Source organism: Oryza brachyantha, chromosome 1 (genome assembly GCF_000231095.2).
Source record: "Oryza brachyantha chromosome 1, ObraRS2, whole genome shotgun sequence".
In the NCBI taxonomy this organism is placed as follows: domain Eukaryota; kingdom Viridiplantae; phylum Streptophyta; class Magnoliopsida; order Poales; family Poaceae; genus Oryza; species Oryza brachyantha.
Window position 1 is genome coordinate 1,830,318 of NC_023163.2, and position 20,812 is coordinate 1,851,129.

Here is a 20,812-nt window from a genome sequence, read left to right on the forward strand (position 1 = left end):
CACTGAAAATTATGGTATCTCAAGTTATTTTTTTAATGATGGTAAAAACTCGTATTTTAAATATACAAAACATAAACGTGTGTTTTATTTGGCGCAAAGTAAGACTAAATTAATTATAATGAGATGAAAACTCACAAAATCAAATAGAAGGAATTTAAGCATTAAGAACGAATTTAGCTTGAAAAATCTTACTGCTGGCTCAGGGAAACAAACTTCGTAAAAACAACAGTTCAATCAACAAATTACAAAGAAAAAGTATTTAAACCACCTTTAATGAATAGGACTGTGATAGGCATTGTGCCAGATGTAGAAAAAAAAATAACTGTTTAACTTTTGGATTGGACGTATAATAACTTTTGAAAGTTCACACCACCCAGGGCAACACTTCGTTCATTTTTTCAATATTACAGGGAGAATTCAATGAGAGATTGAGAGTTGCGATGAATCTTTTGAGAAAAATTTAGCATTCAAGTGGATGATTGAAAGCCAAACTATATATTTTGCAAATAAAAAATAATTTATGAATAAAACTTTTATATACATGTCCTTAGCGATCTAAAAGTCAAGCCTTAAAAATAAGAGCAATTTTACGGTCTCTGAGAAGGTACCAAGAGGTACCAGGTACCTTCTGAAGGACTGTAAAATTCATCTAAAAATAAACCAGGACACAACAAAGCCCAAAATCGACTACAAATCAACGGTAAGTTTAAGGCGACGAGTAGCGATCGCGACTAGGCCTGCTAATGGGTTGGATGGAAATGGGTTAAATGGGTTGGTTTTAATTTGGATTGTGTTTGGTTGGGTGCAAATGGATTGTAACTTCAAATGGTCTGGATTGGATTAGGTTATAGAGACAAATGGATTGGTATGGACTGGATTTGGTTAGGTTATTTTAGGTTCTAAATAAATTTAACCCGTGAAGGGTAAATGGATCCTTTAATTGGATAGCTAATGGATAAGATAATAGACATACGTGGGGCCCACATGTATAAATCGACTAAAATTTGAACAAAGTTGCTTTTATACATAACAGATCATCCCACTAAAGTTCAGTCAAATTTGATATACTTTTATAGTGTGAATGCGAGTTTTAAAATTTTAGATCCAAGTTTATACATATCAAATGGTACATCCATTTTGCAAGAGTGGGTTGAATCCATTTTAACCAAATGGGTTGGTACGGGTTGAGCTAAAATCAAAGTTGGATTGATTTGGTTGGCTCCCAATGAAGAATAATTGGTACGGGTTGGTTTGGTAGACTAATTAGCAAAGAAATGAATTGGAGCGGATTTAGATTGGATTACAATCCGCTGGCAGGTTTAATCGAGACCCGGGCGGCGGCAGGGGTAGTAAGTGGTAGCTTCACATGGCGGCAGAGCAGCGGTAGGTGGCGCTAGGGCTTAGGAGAGGGAGCGAGCGGCGGTTACCAGGTTTGAGGGCTTGAAAAACAACCCGTCGGGGTTGCTTTTGTAGGGGAGGTTAGAGATGAATTAGGGATCCGGTAGGGATAAGGAATCAACCGAATTGAAAATATTTTCTCGTACAACAGAAAAGATTAGAGATAAAACAATGATATAGTTTATACGGATTAAGGAATCATACGTGACAAAGAAAAGAGATGGAGAAGTTGACGCAAGGCAGGAGAGGGCGGGTGGGTCTAATCCACGATCGGTCGCGATCTGTCTGCGCGAGCGAACGGATTTTGCCGCTTCCTCTCCTGCGCGAGCGAACGGAGTACGTCTCTTGTTGCAAGCCCACCGTCCACGTGCCGCACTGGCCCAACCAAACCCATGAACTTTACACGCATAAAGTTTAGACATAAATTTCATACGTACAAACTTTTCACATGTAAACTTTATACCTATAAAAGTTAAGACCTCTATTTGTAAATTTTATACATACAAACTTTTCATATGTAAATCTTTATACATGTAAACTTTATACCTATAAAAGCTATGACCCATGTTTGTAAAGTTTACACATATATGGAAAAATCTTTATATATAAACTTGTACATGTAAACTTTATATATACAAACTTTATATAATATACACACAAACTCTCTGTATAAAATCTACGTAGATGTAAAATATTATATATACACAAAAATTATAGATATATAATTAGTATAGAAAATTCTTTATATATATAAATTTATACATGTAAACTTTATGTAAAACACATATTCCTAAAGTAAAAAGAAGCAAAGAAAAGTACTGCGTACAGGCAAATTGGGCCGCAACAAGGGTGGACGGTGGGCCGGCCCAGTGCCACGCGGCGCGCGCATTAGTCTTTTCGGGAGAGGGTACGTCGGCGCGACCACGGCCAGACTGCCAGAGGGGGGACACGACTAGGGTAGTGGCGGCTTGCGGCTTGGGTTGTAGCCCACGGATGCGAACACCGGCCTTCGGCCCAAGAAAGGAGAAGGGAAGCCCAAGACTAAAGAAAAAGAAAAGAAAATGAGGAAAATTTTGACACATTTTGTTAAAAACTTTAGACGACTCGTGAAAACTTTAATCCATTTTCAATGTAATTTTTATTGCACATTTTGTTAATCAATTTCGACACAACGAATACAACAAAAATATTCATGAACTTTGGATCTAATTATTTAAATGTTTTTATTTTTACTTGGTTAACTCTTGACTTAAGTAAAGATAATTTCTTTAATTCCTTTCGATTTCAATTTAGGCCGGAGGAAAAACTCGTGCCATTACAATTGGAGATGCTCTAACGAACAACCCATCTGCCCACCTTGGCGTCGGCGTCTTGTCATGACCAGAAACACCATTTCCCAATCGCTAATGTATTGAACGATGTCGCAGAAAAAGCCAGATGTAAACCGCTACAAAATTGATTCAAGAGGCATCTTTATTGCATGACAATATTTACATTATTATAAAGGTAGATAAGACCTAACAAACTAAATTAAATAGCTGCAGACTAGCGAGCCTAGGGCTCCACGACACTCAACTGTCACATTATGTTGATTGTTTATGATATATTCTCTCGGTTCCAAATATAAACATTTTAGATTGTTTAAGTAAAGATTAAGATTATTAAAAAAATACTATGGTACTCCTAATAAATAAGGAATAGATTGATAATTAGAGTAAAGGTGAGTATAAAATGAAAAAAATTAAATACAAAGTGATTGATAGAATGAGGCCCTGTTTAGTTGAAAATTTTTTAGATAAAGATCACATCGACGTGTATGGTCACATATTTGAAGTATTAAACGTAGTCTAATTATAAAATAAATTTTAGACTTTGCATGGAAAACGCGAGACAAATCTATTAAGTCTAATTAATCTATCATTAACACATATTGGTTACTATAACACTTATCGCTAATCATGTACTAATTAGGTTCAAAAGATTCGTCTCACGATTTCTCCTATAAATGCGTAATCAGTTTTAATGTTCATGTATATTTAATTCACGATTTTTCCCATAAATGCGTAATCAGTTTTAATGTTCATATATATTTAATGATTTATTTAGGTGTCCAAAGATTCGATGTGATGTTTTTTGAGAAATGTTTTTGAACTAAACATGGCCTAAATAGTACTGTAAATAATATCGTAAATATTTATATTGTACTACAAGATTCAAATCCTTCAAATGGTTGCATTGCGGAGCTGAGATAGTATGTGCGTCAAATGGTCCATAAAATATCTTTAAGTAGGAGAAAATTAGAAATGTTAGGAATTTTAGTAACACCGGAAAACATGCTAGAAACTAAACAAATAAAGTACTGACACTAACTTCATAAGAGCCATGCAACGCAATATTTTCTCGTGAATTCAAGATTCCATGGTCTTAAGTAATTTATACATTCTAAAGTTACTTAAATAAAATCATAACCAACTTTGAGAGCAGTCTCAAACTATTTATCGAGAAAAAGTTTCAAATAGAATCAACATGTTTTTTTTTTCAAAAAAAGGATTACCGATGCATACATAAATATTATGTCAAGCAACCAGATAAATAAAAGAACCGCGCATGCGGACGAGTTTCCTTAATTATTATCTTTTATAAAATTTTGACCATCCCTGAATATATGTATGCATATATAGATAAATTTAGATAAAATCAAAACATCTTGTAATATAGTCTCTCTTTTTTTAATTCATATCATTGACTTTTCTATCTATGTTTGACAATTTGACTTATTTAAAAAATTTATATAATTATTAATTGTTTTGTTATGATTTTATTTATTACTAAAATAATTTTAAATATAATTTATAATTAATAAGACGAAAGATCGAATATAAATTCAAAAGTCAATCACGCCAATTAAAAAAATTCGGAGGGAGTAAAATGAAATGAGGGGCAGCTCTTACAATTAAAGGCGGGGAAGTAGGTTCATTCTGATTACTACTCATTTCGGAGTTTCCGACTTTGGAGGCGCCTCGATAATGTGGGCGTGTGTGAGCAAAGCCCATATGAGGGTTATAAACTCGCCGCCGGTGGCCAAGCCGGTGGCATGCGCGACCGCCCTATCCGATGGGGCGATGTACAGCATCATGTTCGCCCAGAAGGCGGCGAGCAACTTCCACCGCTCCCCGGCGTCCGTGATCCGTTCGACGAGGTACATGGCGATGCTTGCGCCATCCGCCAGCAACCTGTACTCACGCACCGGGCTGCCGCGGCACGGGCGCGCCACCTCGGACACCTTCTTGAAGACGTCCTCGCGGGACTCGCCGCGGGACTGGCCGTCGGCAAAGGCGGCCCGTTCTCTCCGCCGGTTGTCGTGGGACAGCAGCCTGCTCAAGCGCCCCAGATCGATGAGTTTCGTGTACCTGTCCTCACGGGACTCGCAGCCGGCGAGGAAGTCACGAGCGTTCTGCAGCGTGCCCCGGGCCACCGACGTGCTCCTGTACGTGCTGTCCGGGACCAGCTCCGGCCGGAAGGCGAGCAGGTACGCGCAGTACCCGGACAACTTCATGGCGACCTCGTGGTTCCTCGCGAGCTCGTCTATGGCGGCAGCGCCGTTCCCCGTGCTGAGCCCGTAGTCGCAGATGCTCGTGGCGATGTGCCACGTCATGATGTACTTGGCGTAGATCAGGCCGTGCATGCAGTCCCTATCGAGGTCCGGGTCGACGACGCCCCTCTGGTACAGACACATGCTTCCATCGGTGATCTTGCCATCGCAGTTCTTGAGTTCCTGAAGCACGGCACGCCGCACCTCCGGCGTCAAGCGGGCGGAGCGAGTCATCAGCCACGCATCGAGGGGTTGGGCCTCGATGGAGAACCATGAGAGGAAGGTCTTGATCCAGTGAGGACGGACATTATCGAGGAGGAAGTACTGGCCGATGGCCCCCTTCCAGTACCTCGTGAGATTGAAATAGCACAGAACCTTGAGAGGGACCTCCACGAGCACCTTGTCATGCCACCACTCGTTGCGCACGTACCGGCACAACATCTTCACCTTGTGCCAGTCGGAGAAGATGAACGCCATGAACTGGTATGACTCAAGGAAAATGTACCAGACGATGACCATACGGGTGACGAGGAGGTCGAGGTTGAAGCCATGGATGAGGATGTTGCTGGCCGCACCGCCTTCTCCGGGCCTGTACCGGAGAAGGTCCGGAGAGAAGAGGGTGTACAAGCTAGTCGCGAGGATCATGCCGTACACGGCGAGGTCAGGAGCCAGGCTGTCCTTGATCGACGGGTACCGAGCGTAGAAGAAGTCGAAGAGGAAGCCGAGCTCGGCCTCGACAACCCGGAACGCCCGGTCGAGGTCTTGGTCGTCGGCGAGGATCCCCTTGAAGACAAAGTCATGGCACTTCCTGTACTGGAAAGGGAAGTTGATGTGACCGACATAATCGACGGAAAACCTCAATCGCAGCATCCTGAAGAGGGCGAAGGAGAGGCACAGGTCCCGCCGTCGCGCCGCGCCTCGATCCCCGCCACTCAACCTCAGCAGCTTCCCTTTGCACTGGAAGACCCTCTCAACGTCCACCGTGTCCGGGGCCGGCCTGTAGGCCACTCGTATGAGGTGCTCCCCATGATGCACCTTCTCCACCTCCTTGCCGTCGACGAGGTAGATGTATTCCTCCATGGTTTTGGGGTCCCAGGAGCCGTTTCGGACACTGGCGCTGTTGAGCGGCTCGTAGTTCATGTAATCGAACACGACCTGGTTGTCCCGGATGAGGCCACGGGAGCGGTTCGTCGACCGGTACGCCTTGGCCCTCAGGCCCAGCCGCACGGCGCTCAAGCACCAGAGCATGAACAGGGTGACGAGGAAGACGCCGCGGAGCTGGGATTTGTAGTAGAGGATGAGGAAGAGGAGGTAGACGACGTGCAGGGCCTGGTTCATCATGGACCTCGTCTGCTGGCTTTTGTCGTTGAAGTTGAACGCCGTCATGGTGTCGGCGCTGCCGAGGAGGAGGATGAGGAAGCAGGCCCAGACGACGAAGAGCTCGTTGTGGATGGACGACGACTGCATCAGGCCGATGGTGTAGGAGATCACCGGGTAGTTGAACATGAAGGCGCCCCAGACGAGGAGCCTGGGCAGCGCGCGCCCGTCGTGGCGCCGCCTCGAGTTGGAGAGGACGAGGACACCGACGAGGAGGCAGCCCACCGTCACCAGGCCCTCGATCCTCGCCAGCTGCCCGGCAGAGCTGGAGGCGAACTGCTTCCCGACCTGGGTCGCATTCCTCGCGGACGCAACAATTTGATCCATGGTCGCATTCCTCGCGGAGGCAACAATTTGATCCATGGTGTGTGCGGCATAGAACAACGGAAGCGAAGCTAGCTCAAATGGAGACGATCTTGGAGATATGGAGTACAGAGCACTGGCGAGTCATAGAACATTTTTATAAAAAATATCTCGAGATACTATATTTTTTATATAAAAGTTTAGTATCCTAAGACACAGTTAATGTACAAGAATTTTGCACTAAATTTTTAATATCTAAGGTATTTTTATGGTATTTTTAAGGATGATAAAAAAACCCGTATAAATATATCTTGATGAATAAAATTTGACGCGCCCAAGTACCGTCTCGACCTCACATCCATAGTGAAGAAATAAACGACTCGACCACTAAGCCAAGTCAATTATTAATTATATATACGGGAAACTGTTTTAACACACAGATAGATGTCCATCCATGTGCTTGCATGTTATTTAAATAGTAATAAAAAATATGAAAAAATTTAATAAGATAGATTAATATAAGTTATATAACTCCACAAGCATGCAAGTTTAAATTCAACTTGTAGCAAAAAAAACAAAAATAAACTGAAACTAGCATATGTACATTCATAATTATTTTTGTTATTTTTGTTACACATGTAGAAGTTGAATTTAAACTTGCATGTTTATGGAGTGATATAACTCATATTAATCTATCTTATCAAATTTTTTATATTTTTTCATGCAACGAGTGGACATCCACCTATGTGCTAAAAAATTGTGCTCCCCCGTTAGGTCTAGGGCCCGAGCTGTCGCATGCACGACAGGCGCACGAACACGTTCCCAACTCAATATCAAAATAAAAATAAGAATCCATTTATAGATGCAGTTTATACAAATATTGAATTAGGGCATGCTGAAGGGTAGAGTATACTAGTACTTTTCTCTCGTCCATATCATCAATAGAAATTTATAAATTATTTTATAAAGTATGTATAAAGACAGAGGTTAGTTATGGTTTCTTCATTAACGCTACAATATAATTTTTATTATTCTCTTTCCTTTTTCCACCCAATGGTACAACATAATTTTCTAATAAATGCTAAGAGTCGATTTAAACCATTGTCACACATGACGATTATTTTTTCTTTTCTCCTTTCTATGTTTACCATGTCATCATATTTGCTTTCGTGATAATGGAAAGAGACAGCTAATAATCGTGTTTTTATATGCTCTTGTACCCTTTCAAGTTGGCTCCTAATAAATTAATAAGGAGGAATGAAAGCAGACAGGGGAGGGGAGGGTTGTCGCCCTTTCGTGCGCCTATTGGGTAGGTCCACATGCAGCGATAGTAAGGAGATAGGCATGGGTCGACAGTAGGTAATTTAGGATCATTTATAGTTTAACAAAATAAACTAGATTTCATCATAAAATAAAATTTAGTTTATTTAATTGAATTATAATTAACCCTAAAATACTTATGGATCGACCCATGACCATCTCATGAGTCAACCCATGACCAAATGCTACACGAGTATTCGCAAGGGTGGGTATAAGGGAAGGTGACTTGGATTTCTTCCTAATATCTAACCTAATCTAGTGGATCTGGTGTATTAAATGAAAACGGGGAGTTCGATGTATTTTTAGAATTTCTAGGATTTTTTTCTAATTTATTAGAGTGCCACTTAAGAGCACTCCATTTTAATAAACTTTTAATATATAATAATAGATAATCAGTTAAATAATATGTTCCAAATGGGATTTGTATCAATTAAGATATAGTTAACTATATTTGAATTTTCAATAATAAATTTGAAGTTAATTTTGTGATCTTTTCGTTGTACTTAATTTACTTTCCAGCCTTTGTTTTGGATAAACAAGAGCGCACGCATATATATATATATATATATGTTTTATTCATGGTTTATTTTTCGTTTATAAATATATTATTTTATTTTTTCCTAAAAAGTCAAACAATGAGATTCAACGTATAAAAGGTAATAACCCCTCCATTTCATAATAACCACCATTAATCCAAAGACCAAGAAAGAGTTATAACTGCTTTCTGGTTAGATTACCTAGGTGCATATATATTTGGTATTATATTATGAGACAAAGAAAAAAAGTGGTTGTGCCATGTATTATGGAATGGAAGAAGTATATGATTAAAATCTAATAACGTTGACTGCACGAAACTCGAAACATCATTATTTTTTCTTGGATGTAGTGATTGGTTCAAATATTACAATGAGCTGACACCGATGCGAGGTTCAAAACAAAGACTAATAACTAAGTCTATATAAACTTTCCTTCCGAGAATCAATATAAAATATATAGGTATCACATGGGGAGGAGCTGACACCGTCGTGACTGTAATTAATTAAAAAATAAAGACTGTACAGTTAAGTCATTTAAACCGTATTATTTGCTAATGAAAATGAAGTCGTGTGCACTAGCGTACCTGCATAGGGGGGAGGAGCTGACATCATCATGACGGAAAGAAAAACTAAGACTAACAGCTAAGTCATATAGACTTCGTCATTTGATAATGAATTGAAAACAGGCTGACATTGTAAAATAGATACATTGATTATTTGTTGCTTGACATGATCCAGTCTTCATCTCAAAAGATCACTATGGGTTCCTCCGTTATCATTCTCAATGATACGAAGCACATTAGATTATGGAAAAGATAAATGGTTAGGCGATACATCTTGTTGGAAATTTGGTTATTTTCAGGCATATTATAATCTAGAAAAATATATCAAAATAATCATGCATGCTAGAGTGAGATTAAGTAATCCTAAAGCAGTGCTAAACATGATGATGCTATTAAGCAAAATAGTATGGAGAAACACATTTAACACTAGCTAGAGATATTCAAATATACCTAGAAAAACGCTCTAGAACCAAAAGCGTTAGTGTCGCACGTCGTCGTTCACTCCAGTGCTGCCGACGCTACCCACTTCCTCCACCGCCATTCTCATTCCCTTGTTTGTCGCGACGCTACCCACTTCCTCCACCGCCATTCTCATTCCCTTGTTTGTCGCCTCTAATGGTCGATATGTCGATGCAGGAGAAGTAGAGAGTTGTTACAAAGGAAGCGGTGTCATGCCTGACGACGAGAAAGCGAAGAGCAATCGCGTGAAACGCTTCCCAAAAACTTGATCACACATCTACCCATGCAGGTACTTAAGCGAGTGGAGTTTCGGAGGCCTGCTCATTCTGATTACTTGTGTGTGTAAGTATTAGAAGTGAGAACAACAATAGTAACATAGGAGCAAACTCGGTGTGGATGTTAAGAGTGAATTGTTTTCTCTCTTGCATTCATGAGAGATAAACATCATTCTCCTTTTATAGGAGAAAAGGAACATGAAGATGAATGGTATATGTGTGGGGAAGTAAATGTGGTGCATGCCATATAGTTTGTTGCTAACAGGTGGGCCTGGAAAGGGGATAATGGGAGTGGGCACTTGCGTGGGCATGGCACGACACCGGCGACCGCTTGTAGCATGATACACTTGATGGGGTCGTGATTGCAGAAGAGGAATAAGGCAAGTTGAGGGTGTGGCAGCTCCGGTTGTTGGGTCGTCTACACATGCAACGTCTAACGTGGGAGAGAGGGGGTGGCAAGTTGGGCCAAGCCAAGGGGAAGGAAGGAATTAAAAGGGAGAGGTGAGGTGGCCAATGCATTAGGGGGAGAAGGAGAGTTAGGATGGGGTGGTAGGGAGGAGAATAAAGGAGAAAAATTACCCTAAGTGGTGAGAAGATGGGGAAAGAAAGGAAGTAGCTAGGCAAAAGAAGAGGAATCAGCCCAAAAGACCGGTGGAAAGGAGAAAGACGAAGTTGTTGGGCTAGGTCAGGAGAGATGGTGGGCCGATTGGGAGAAGATCTAAGGTGCGATGCTAGTTTAAATCGGATATTTGAATTCTGAGAATTAGGAGAAATCAAGGAGGGGCAAGAAGGTGCGAATTTTGATATTTGGAAGAGAGGAATCAACGAGGGGGCAACAAGGTGCAAAATTTGGAAGGGAATGAGTTAAAGAGAGAGAGAGTCAAAGACTCGGAGAGAAAGCTTTGAGTTGGATATTTGGAATATTTAGTAGAGAACATGATTTGAGTTTGGATGGGATCTGCGGATAGGGTTTTAGTAGAGAATTCAAGTACGGGAATTTCAACCGTGAGATTATTTTTGAGATAATCGCTATTTTGGCCATGAAATTGAGCGATTTCTCTAAAATGGCCTCGGAACCGTTGGCTTCGCTAAAATATCCTTGTATCTAGTGTCTTTGCTTTAAAATGGTCATTACAATTATCTTTGTTCACCAAAAATCAAAGTCAACCAGTCAACACAAATTGTGATCAAATTGCCCCTCAATGAATTACAAACTCATTTGGAAATTCTTGCTGCTGTGGCGGCCGGCAGCGTGGTATTACTAAAGAGTTTTTTTATTATCTTTAAAAAAATACCTCGAGATCCTATATTTTTCGGCGTAAAAAAGTATCTCAAGGATGATAAAAAAAACCCATTATTAAATGTAAATATTTAAATTGATGCAAATATTCGGTACATCGTAAAGTATAAATGTCAAAAGAACCATGTAAATAATGTGATGGAGAATCATAGGAGTTTTATTTTGCCATTGGAAACAAAATGCAGATGTATAGAAAACCACGCAAATGAGTTACCATGTACTGAGATGAACAACTTGTACTGCCATGCATGGTACCGATTTTACTCTGATACAATTCTGTCATTTATCAAATTTATATTTAAATAAATCGTTCCTGTGTAATTATCTATACTAATGGAATTTTTTAAGGTACACCCAGATTATTTTGGACCATCCATTGGGTGCAAATCAAATGGTTAATATTAGTCTTACCTTTCATAGGATAAGAGCCATTTATTATACCATTTAAAGTCAATTGATATTATTTATTATATAATAAGGAATGTATTAGTGTTTCCTTATTTAAAAATGCAAACATTTACTATTGTTAAAAATATGTACTTGTAATTTTCAGATTTGCAATGTTTAAAATTTAGAGTATCATGGCTGTAAAATAAAATTTATATTCTTTTTAAAATCTAGAACAATAATGATATTATTTTATCTAAAAGAGTCAAACATTTTAAATTTTGAATACTATAGTAAATAGAAGCTTCAATATAATCGTACTTTTTCTCCAAATTTGAAAAATATGGTTAATATATTTTATATTATTTTGGATATTTAGGAGATTTCATTATTTAGAATTTTGGAGGAATCAAATGACAGGTATGCGATTTGAAATTAGGCATGGATACTATGCGTGATTTGGTAAATGGTGTGCAGGGACAAGGTAGGCTAATTATGTATTTTTAGTAGTTTACTTATTTAGCTATTGCATATTAATTAAAAGAATTGAATATTTGTTATTGAATAAAAGAAAAACTAATAATCAACAGTTAGGATTACATAAGAGTGTCTTACCTCTCAAGAGGTAAGGTAATTCGATGGAGCACTCTGAAACACCTCCTATACTAACACTTTTGATATTTGCTTCATGTAAGATTTGCTCTGGTCTAACAAAAAGTAACTCGAGGTACCGATACCTCGAGATACCAAATCATTTCTCACCATTAGATCTAGCTAAGTAGGATATGCGTTCTTAGATCCAATGATTAGAAACGATTTAGTACGACGAGGTATTTTTTTGTTATTTTTTGTTATAGTGTAAAATTGCTCATCACATGTAGCGTCGGATTTTTACCCTTTTCGGAACAGGAATACCGCGAGACTTGTTGGAAGAGCGCTCTGTCATGCGTTCTTTCTTTTCCTTATCAAGCAGCGTATGCAGTCCTGGGTTACCACCAGGCTTCCCAATCTGGCCTACTACGTGGGCGTGTGTCAGCAGAGCCCATATGATGGTGATGAACTCGCCGCCGGTGGCCATCCTGCTGGCGTGCGCCACCGCCCGATCCGACGGCGAGATGTAGAGTATCATGTTCGCCCAGAAGGTGGCAAGCATCAGCCACAGGTCGCCGGCGTCGACGATCCGGTTGATGAGGTACCGGGCGATCCTTGAGCCCTCGCACAGGAACAGGACCTCCGGGTGCTCCATGTGAGCGGAGCTCCCCAGGTCGATGAGCTTGTTGTACTTGTCCTCGTCGGATTTGCACTTGGCGAGGAACTCACGGGCGTTCTTCAGCGTGCCGCGGGTGTACGACGTGCTCGTGCACGTTTTGTTCGGGATCAACTCCGGCCGGAACGCCAGCAGGTACGCGCAGTAGCCCGACAACTTCATGGCCACCTCGTGGTGCCTCGCGAGCTCGCCGTCAGCGGCGGCGGCGGCGGCGGCGTTTTTCTCCATGCCCAACTTGTAGTTGCATATGCTCGTGGCGACGTGCCACTCCAGGATGTAGGAGGCGTACGTGTAACCGGTCTTGTCGATGTCTAGGTCGATGACGCCTTGGCGGTACATCCTCATCCTCCCGTCGGTGATCTCCCCGTCGCAGTTCTTGAGCTCGCGGAGCACCGCACGCCGCAGCTCCGGCGTCAAGCGGACGGACCGAGTCATGAGCCACGCGTCCAGGGCCTGGGCCTCGATGGAGAACCATGAGAGGAAGGTCTTGATCCAGTGAGGATGGGCGTTGTCGAGGATGAAGTACTGGCCGATGGTCCCCTTCCAGTACCTCGTCACATTGAAATAGCACAGAACCTTGAGCGGGACCTCCACGAGCACCTTGTTCTGCCACGACTCGTTGCGCACGTACCGGCACAACATCTTCACCTTGTGCCAATCGGAGAAGATGAAGGCCATGAACTGGTACGACTCGAGGAAGATGTACCAGACGATGACAAGACGGGTGATGAGGAGGTCGAGGTTGAAGCCATGGATGACAATGTTGGCCGCCGTGCCGCCGTCTCCTTGCTGCCGCCCGCTGTACTGGAGAAGGTCCGGGGAGAAGAGGGTGAACAGGCTGGTCGTGAGTATGGCAGCGTACACGGCAAGGTCAGGAGCCAGGCTGTCCTTGATCGACGGGTATCGAGCGTAGAAGAAGTCGAAGAGGAAGCCGAGCTCGGCTTCGACCACCCGGAACGCCCTGTCGAGGTCTTGGTCGTCGGCGAGGAGCCCCTTGACGACGAAGTCACGGCACTTCTTGGACTGGAAATGGAAGTCTATATTACCGACATGATCGACGGCGAACCTTAACCTGAGCATCTTGAAGAGGGCGAAGGAGAGACACAGGTCCCGCCGCCGCGCCGCGCCTCGATCCCCGCCGCTCAACCGCAGCAGCTTCCCTTCGCACTGGAAGACCTTCTCGACGTCCACCGTCTCCGGGACCCTGTAGGGCACTTCTATGACATGCTCCCCGTACCGCACCTTCTCATCCTCCTTGCCGTCGATGAGGTAGATGTACTCCTTCATGGTTCTGGGGTCGTAGGAGGAGCCAGAGCGAGGTCGGAGGCCGGCGCTGTTAACCCACTCGCCCTCCATGTACTCGTGCACGACCTGGTTGTCCCGGATGAGGCCACGGGAGCGGTTCGTCGACAGGTACGCCTTCACCCGCAGGCCCAGCCGCACGACGCTCAAGCTCCAGAGCAGGAACAGGCTGACGACGAAGACGCCGCGGAGCTGGGCCTTGTAGTAGAGGACGAGGAAGAGGAGGTAGACGACGTGGATGGCCTGGTTCATCATGGACCTCGTCTGCTGGCTGCTGTCGTCGAAGTTGAACGCCGTCATGGTGTCGGCGCTGCCGAGGAGGAGGAGGAGGAAGCAGGCCCAGACAACGAAGAGCTCGTTCCGGATGGACGGCGACTGCATCAGGCCGATGGTGTAGGAGATCACGGGGTAGTTGAGCATGAAGGCTCCCCATACGAAGAGCCTGAGCAAGCCGCTGCTGTTGTGGCGCCGCCTCGAGTTGGAGAGGACGAGGACGCCGACGAGGAGGCAGCACACCGTCACCAGGACCTCGATCCTCGCCAGCTGCCCGACGGAGCTGGAGGCGAACTGCTTGCCGGACTGGGTCGCATTCCTCGCAGAAGCAACAATCTGATCCATGGAGATGGTGGGCGGCGTTCGTACAACAATGGAGCAGATGTGGGAGATGCGGCTAATTAAATGGCTAATGATCGACGGGGAGGGGGACATGGAGTGCTGCACTTAAATTAATAGCAAAACGAGACGGCCTACCTCGATCGACCACTTCACACCATTGTGGAGAAAGAAATGACCAAAGCCAAGTTTACTAATAACAAAGTCAATGCAAACTTTCTTTTCGGAGAATCGATATAAACTTTAGGACAATATTATTATTTTTTAAAAAATATCTCTAGGTACTAAAATTTGCGTTTAAAATTTTATTATATCAAGGTATATAGCAATTTTGCACTAGGTAATTTTCAAATGGTAAAAGTGTCTAAACTTTATTAATTACTAAGGAAAATGAAATGATATACACTTACATATATACCACATGCGAAGCGTTGACACCATCGTGACGGTAATAAGAAAAACAAGGACTAACAGTCAAGTCGCTTAAACTGTATTATCGTTTTGCTAATGAAAATGAAGTGATGTACACCTAGATAGCTCACTGCACATGGCCGACCTTTAATTTATTCGCTGATCAGTGAGTCGAAGATGGTGCTGACATCTTGATGCATACATTGATTATTTGCTGCTTGAAATGCTGGAGTCTTTATCTCAAAATATATAAAACAAATTACTACTTTGTTTGCTAATATAAAATATTTGACTTTTTATGTTGCAACGTTTAATTATTCGTCTTATTTAAAAATTTAGTATAAATATAAAAAAATAACAAATCGTGCTTAAAGTTGTTTTGATAGTAAAGTAAGTCAAGGCAAAATAAATGATATTTTCATATTTTATTAAATAAGATAAATGGTTAAACACTGCAAGCAAAAAAAATCAAACTTCTTACATTATAAAATAGAGGGAGTACAAAAGAAATTAAAGTAAAATGATATATGAGAAGTTGAGGCGAGTGAATTTTAAACCCTCGAGTGGATGTCCAGAGTTAAGGACACAAAAGATGAGGACCGTTTGTATTCGTGCTTTGCTTTATGTCCTCTGTCTCCAGGCTAAGCTCCCGGTTGCAGGCCTTTGTTCAAACACAGGCTCAGGCCCCATTCCTATAGGGTCCAGTCCATCTCAGTTTAACGGAATGAATTAACTTTTGGATTTACATTTTGACATGTTTGTCTTATTTTAAATTTTTTTCTAAAAATATAAAATTATTAATTATACTTAAAGTTAATTAATAATAAATCAAATCATAATAAAAGAATCAATAATTATATAAATTTTTTGAATAAATGAATGATCAATCATATACCTAAAAATCAACAACATCAATTAAAAAAACGAAGCGAGTAATAAAATAAGCACTGATATAATAGGTGGCAAAAACTGGCCACTGGTCATCAGAATTCGCACATTGCCGGTAAGGCAGTGTACTTGGTTTGGAGTACAGTAGTACACAGCAGGGCTTTACATATGCCGAAACGCTAGTACTAAGCTACCAAAAATTCTGCCAAATTGCTTGGCCATTTCTCATTGCCGGACGAAGTCCTTCAGCTTGGTCATCCACCCAACGTACTCCTTGGTCTGCTTGGTCACCATGTAATCATGCATGTAGTTGGTGGTCGGCAGAGTGATCCCCCTTTGTTCCAGGTACTTGAACAGGCCCTTCTGCACATTCACTGGCAGCTCGCTGCAGTAGAAACAAGAAATTCGATGAGAATTTAGTAGAGATGGTGCTCAAGAAAGATTGAGATGGAGACTGAATCTGATGTTCTTACGTGAATTCAGGGCCCTCGTAGGGGAATTTCTCCTCTCCTTCTGTGGCCGTGTTCTCCACTATTAACATGTCATCGATGGTGATCTCCTCACGAAACGCTGTGCAGGTGAACTCAAGTTTTGGTCCAGATTCCTTGGAGACGGTCACCTTTAGAGAGACACTGCTATCTCCAGCGCTCTCGTCTTCGTCTTCGTCTTCATCGTCCTTGCTGGAATTCTTGCCCTCACCCTCCTCTTCTTCATCGTCAAACTCAGGGCCCCCTTCTAAATTAGGCATGCTGACAATAACCTCAATCTTCTCGTCTTTATAGTCCCTTTTCAAAATAGCTACACTCATCCCTTCTTCATCAAGGATTTCAAAAGGGAAATTTTCTGGAACAGGTTCCTGTTGCAAGAAACATCTCAAATATTTCAATAACAGATGTCAGGCGCCTTGATGTCAAAGTGTCAAATCAGCATGTAAATTTTATGGCTAGATGCCACACCTTGCAGGCAATAAAATTTCGTTCATTTTCAGCGTTATGAAGAAAGAATTATTCAGACTCAACATCAGTGGAATAGCTCTTGCTTGGAGCCATGGAGCCACCAGTTGATCAAATCTAAAGTAGCGAAAGCACTAAACATTCTCAAAACCACAATGTGCCATGTTATTCAAAAATTAAGGACCGCCGGTTGCAACGGTGAAACAAAATGTACTATTGGATCTAGTAATATTGAAATCAAACTATCACAAACTCAATCAATGGTCCCACTATAGCAAAGTCATACTCCTTTAAAAGAATCATTTAGAATGGTTTAATGATTGGATACAAGGAAAACGCTTAAGAAACGATTTGCTTACATAAGGGTATAAGACTTCTTTGCAAGCATTCATGTCAAACATGACAAAATGATGCAAGCAAGCTATAGGATCCAAATTCCAGATGAGCATTGCATGGCTGATGCCGGGAATAAATCTAACTGTTAACAACTCTCTGAATGACAGTTGCAATAATCAATAGTCAATAGTCTTCCTTACAGGCATCTCATCTAGTGACTTGATATACAAAATTAAACAGAATAAATCGATGTACCAGTAAGATGAACTTCTCTTCAACATCTAATTTAGCGCAGCAAATCGGTCCAGTTCGATGAAAGCAGCACAGTGTTTAACCAGCACAAAATAATGGCGGGATTCGACCAGGCGTTTGCTCAAAAGCGTCTCACCTGCTCGTCGCTGGAGAGGTACTCCTGCGCCTCCCTGATCTCCAGGTCGATGGCTCCGGGGAGGTTCCCGGCGCCGGATCCCTTCTTCTTCTTCGCCTTGACCTTGCTCTCCATCACCACCGCCCCCGAGCTCGACCCCTGCGCCGCGCGCAGGGGGCCCGCGAGCGGGCGCCGCTGCAGAAGCAAGGGAGAGCCAGCGCGGGCCGCGGACGATGCGGCGGGGAGGAGGAGAAAGGCGGCGGCGGAGGCGGCGGTGACGGAGATGAAGGCCATGGCGAACGCGGCGCGGGGGGTGAAGCGAGCGGGGAGAGGAGAGCAGAGGATGGGGATAAGGAGATGGGAAGAAGAGGGGGTTTGGGTTTTGGATGGTGCTTATACCCACTGTGTGGTGGGACCCACCTGTCCGTGACAGTATCTGCCCCTGTTTGGAGACAAAATGGTGTGTTTTCCGTCTATTATGGTTTGGTTTTTAGATTGGCCTGCTATCGTTCAGTATCCTGACCTAAAACAAGATGATTTTTGAGATACGAATTATGATATATCCCATATAATAAATATGATAACGCATTAGTATTAGCTAATACTACCACAGTACTATCAGCTAATAATCGGTTGGTTATCTGATCGGTAATATTGTCGGTATATAGATGATACTCTAAAATATAAATAATAACTTAAAATATTTTAATTCTAATAAAAGATAAAATGGAAAGAATGGAAAAAAATCCTACTCAAGTTAGAATCGAACGATTGTTGGTACTAAAAAACATCCCATCATCAACAGCATAACTACAGAGCCTTCTCATGCTGTCATGATGGCCTAGGATTAAAGAAGCGTGCTAACTTCTACGGATACGGATTCAGTGACATTGTCGCGTGACATTCTCGATGACATTGAATCGCTGACGTATGGGACCCACGTGGGTCCAGACACATATGAATACTTCTGCGAGCCCAGCCAACACTTTGATGCTTAACTTCTACAAGCGTGCCATAAACAGTTAAACAGCATATTAATCTTGGATATGTTTATTTTCCTTCGATACACTTTGATGTGGATACTAGATTGATCTCCGTCATCTACAAATGAGAAAAACAGGCCGATCGCTATCCATCTTGGAAATATTCTGTCCATTTTCCTTTTGATATCAGGATTGGAACATTAATTTCATCAGGAAGTAAATAATTAGTGCATGTGTATCAAGATGTATTTTGCGTGTACCATTACCCACCACCACCGCTGATCCCTTGGTCCACAGAGTAAGCCAGAGGAGACTAATCCTTGTGTTGAAACGAAGAGGAGAGGAGGGGGTTAGCCGGTTAGGGTTTTGGATGGAGCTGGTACCTACCATTTGGTGGGACCATTGTGTCAGTGATAAGTATATCAGTCCCAATCTGGTGCAACATACGTGTCACGGCGTGCAGGCCTCTGCACGGAGGCAACAGCTTCAGCCCGGCCGCTTCTCTCAAAAATCACAAAATGGGCGTGGTTTCTTCTAGTACTTGTGAAAATTACATTGCTCCAAACAGTTAGGACACACTATGATCAGATTATTCTTGACGTAGAGGATACTAGATTTGATTTCCATTATCGGCAGGATGAGAAAAAAAAAACAACAGCGATTACTATCCATTCTGCAGTGAAGGAAGAAAGCTGCAAGAGATTGAGAGCATGATACAAGCACAAACTAATGGAGGAAGATCATCATGGAGCAGCAACAGGAACATTTACACAGAAGCCTTTGCTACACATTGGAAGCATGTGCTTAATTTACATGCCAGCAGTAACAGTATTTTGCAATTTTGCATGTTACATGATAATAGTATATAGTATTGTCATGCTTACTGTTTCTGATTTTGATTTGAGAGCCTGCAATTTGGCAGGAACAAGATCGAGCTCCTATACAACGGCAGATAGAGACAGGGCCCCGTTTGCAAGCCCTGTCAATTCGCCTTTATTGATTGACAATTGCATCAAGAAAAAGAAGAAAAAAGAAGAACAGAAAAGAAAGAAAAAAAGCGAGAATTTTTACTGTAATAATCCTCCATGAGATAAGACGATCATCAGCAGCAGCAGGCAGGGGAAGAAAAGCTCGGCGACCGATCACAGGGCTCAGAACAGCTGCGCGTCGCGGCTCGCCGGAGAAGGGAAGACGGGCACCTTGGAGAACCGGAGGCGGCCGGAGTCGGCGCCGCCGGCGAGGCGGACGTAGTAGGGTGCTCGCGGCGACGCCGACGGCGACTCGTTGATGAAGGGGTTGCCGATGGGCGTCTGCCCGCCGTTGGCGTAGTGGATGATCGCCCTGTACAAGAACGGCAGCAAGCCCTCCATGCCCTCTTCTTCTTCCTCCTCTTCTTCTTCTTGCCAAGAAAACAATGGAGCTAAGCAAAGCAGGACACCGCTTCTGCTACCTCTCAATCTCTCTGTGTGTTTGGTGGTGCAACTAGCTAACTGCAAAGGATAAAGAGGAAGAGAGAAGCGTGTGGGTATATAAAGACTCAGCTACAGAATACTATAATCAGGTGAGCCAAGAGATATTTGACTAACATAATCAAACTTAATTAGTGGATAACAACTGGCTCAGCTAAGCCATAGCTTGCACTATGAAATAGTCAACGAGGAGAGCCACATCAATTGGAGGAGAAGAAGATGATGGAACGCATGCACGCATGCCTGTGGAATATGGAATTTTGTAACCAAAACACAGATGCTGTTTACACTTCAGGGGGAACACAAGGTGCATCAAAAAAAGGGTTTGTGAAACAGCTATGGAAGAAGAATGCAGGTATCACACCAGCACGAACAAATCAGGGGGTAATCTGGGTTTGTGGTGCCTGCTGTTTTCTGATTGGAATTCTGATAAAAACAGGACAGCTGCTGCTGATTCTGGTCTGGGAGTTAGGGGAGGGAGACCAATCCGACCAATCCAACATAAATAAATAAAGATCAGTGGCCTTGTGGTAGAAGGAAAGGAGAGCCACAAAAAAATTGGGGGAAAAAATATTCTGCACAGATGTGGTTTGAAGACAAGGGACATCTTACCTTACCTTGGGAGCATATTGTAATGGAGTTTGTTGTTTTATTCATGTTCTTTTTATATGTTTGTTAGTGAGCCTTGCAATTGAGGCTTCAACTAATCATATA

General features: G+C 42.5%; 4 protein-coding genes across 4 annotated transcripts; all 4 read right to left on the reverse strand.

The window, feature by feature from the left end:
• Nucleotides 1-4,387: 4,387 nt before the first annotated feature.
• Nucleotides 4,388-6,694, reverse strand: LOC102713863. The gene has a single exon (XM_006645428.1). It carries the CDS (start codon nt 6,692-6,694, stop codon nt 4,388-4,390), a length of 2,307 nt encoding a protein of 768 aa, XP_006645491.1.
• A 5,687-nt stretch (nt 6,695-12,381) lies between these two features.
• Nucleotides 12,382-14,697, reverse strand: LOC102714141. Its single transcript, XM_006645429.1, has one exon. The coding sequence runs from the start codon at nt 14,695-14,697 to the stop codon at nt 12,382-12,384; it is 2,316 nt and encodes a 771-aa protein (XP_006645492.1).
• Nucleotides 14,698-16,035: 1,338 nt separating this feature from the next.
• Nucleotides 16,036-17,997, reverse strand: LOC102713027 (uncharacterized protein At2g39795, mitochondrial-like). Its single transcript, XM_006643681.3, has 3 exons — nt 17,668-17,997; nt 16,464-16,846; nt 16,036-16,375 (listed from the first exon to the last, which is right to left on the reverse strand). The coding sequence occupies exons 1-3, from the start codon at nt 17,938-17,940 to the stop codon at nt 16,216-16,218; spliced, it is 816 nt and encodes a 271-aa protein (XP_006643744.1). The 5' UTR covers nt 17,941-17,997; the 3' UTR covers nt 16,036-16,215.
• Nucleotides 17,998-19,278: 1,281 nt separating this feature from the next.
• LOC121056727 lies at nt 19,279-20,770 on the reverse strand. The gene is made up of 2 exons (XM_040529984.1): nt 20,711-20,770; nt 19,279-20,119 (listed from the first exon to the last, which is right to left on the reverse strand). The coding sequence occupies exons 1-2, from the start codon at nt 20,753-20,755 to the stop codon at nt 19,781-19,783; spliced, it is 384 nt and encodes a 127-aa protein (XP_040385918.1). The 5' UTR covers nt 20,756-20,770; the 3' UTR covers nt 19,279-19,780.
• Between the last annotated feature and the right edge of the window lie 42 nt (nt 20,771-20,812).

Excerpts from the sequence above, each read along its gene's own strand:
- LOC102713863 (XM_006645428.1), bottom strand. The coding sequence starts at position 6,694 with ATGGATCAAATTGTTGCGTCCGCGAGGAATGCGACCCAGGTCGGGAAG.
- LOC102714141 (XM_006645429.1), bottom strand. The coding sequence starts at position 14,697 with ATGGATCAGATTGTTGCTTCTGCGAGGAATGCGACCCAGTCCGGCAAG.
- LOC102713027 (XM_006643681.3), bottom strand. The coding sequence starts at position 17,940 with ATGGCCTTCATCTCCGTCACCGCCGCCTCCGCCGCCGCCTTTCTCCTC. Across the intron at positions 16,847-17,667 it reads ACCTCTCCAGCGACGAGCAG|GAACCTGTTCCAGAAAATTT; the intron begins GTGAGACGCTTT and ends TTCTTGCAACAG. Across the intron at positions 16,376-16,463 it reads TACGAGGGCCCTGAATTCAC|CGAGCTGCCAGTGAATGTGC; the intron begins GTAAGAACATCA and ends TTTCTACTGCAG.
- LOC121056727 (XM_040529984.1), bottom strand. The coding sequence starts at position 20,755 with ATGAATAAAACAACAAACTCCATTACAATATGCTCCCAAGGTAAG. Across the intron at positions 20,120-20,710 it reads CAATATGCTCCCAAGGTAAG|TTAGCTAGTTGCACCACCAA; the intron begins GTAAGATGTCCC and ends TATCCTTTGCAG.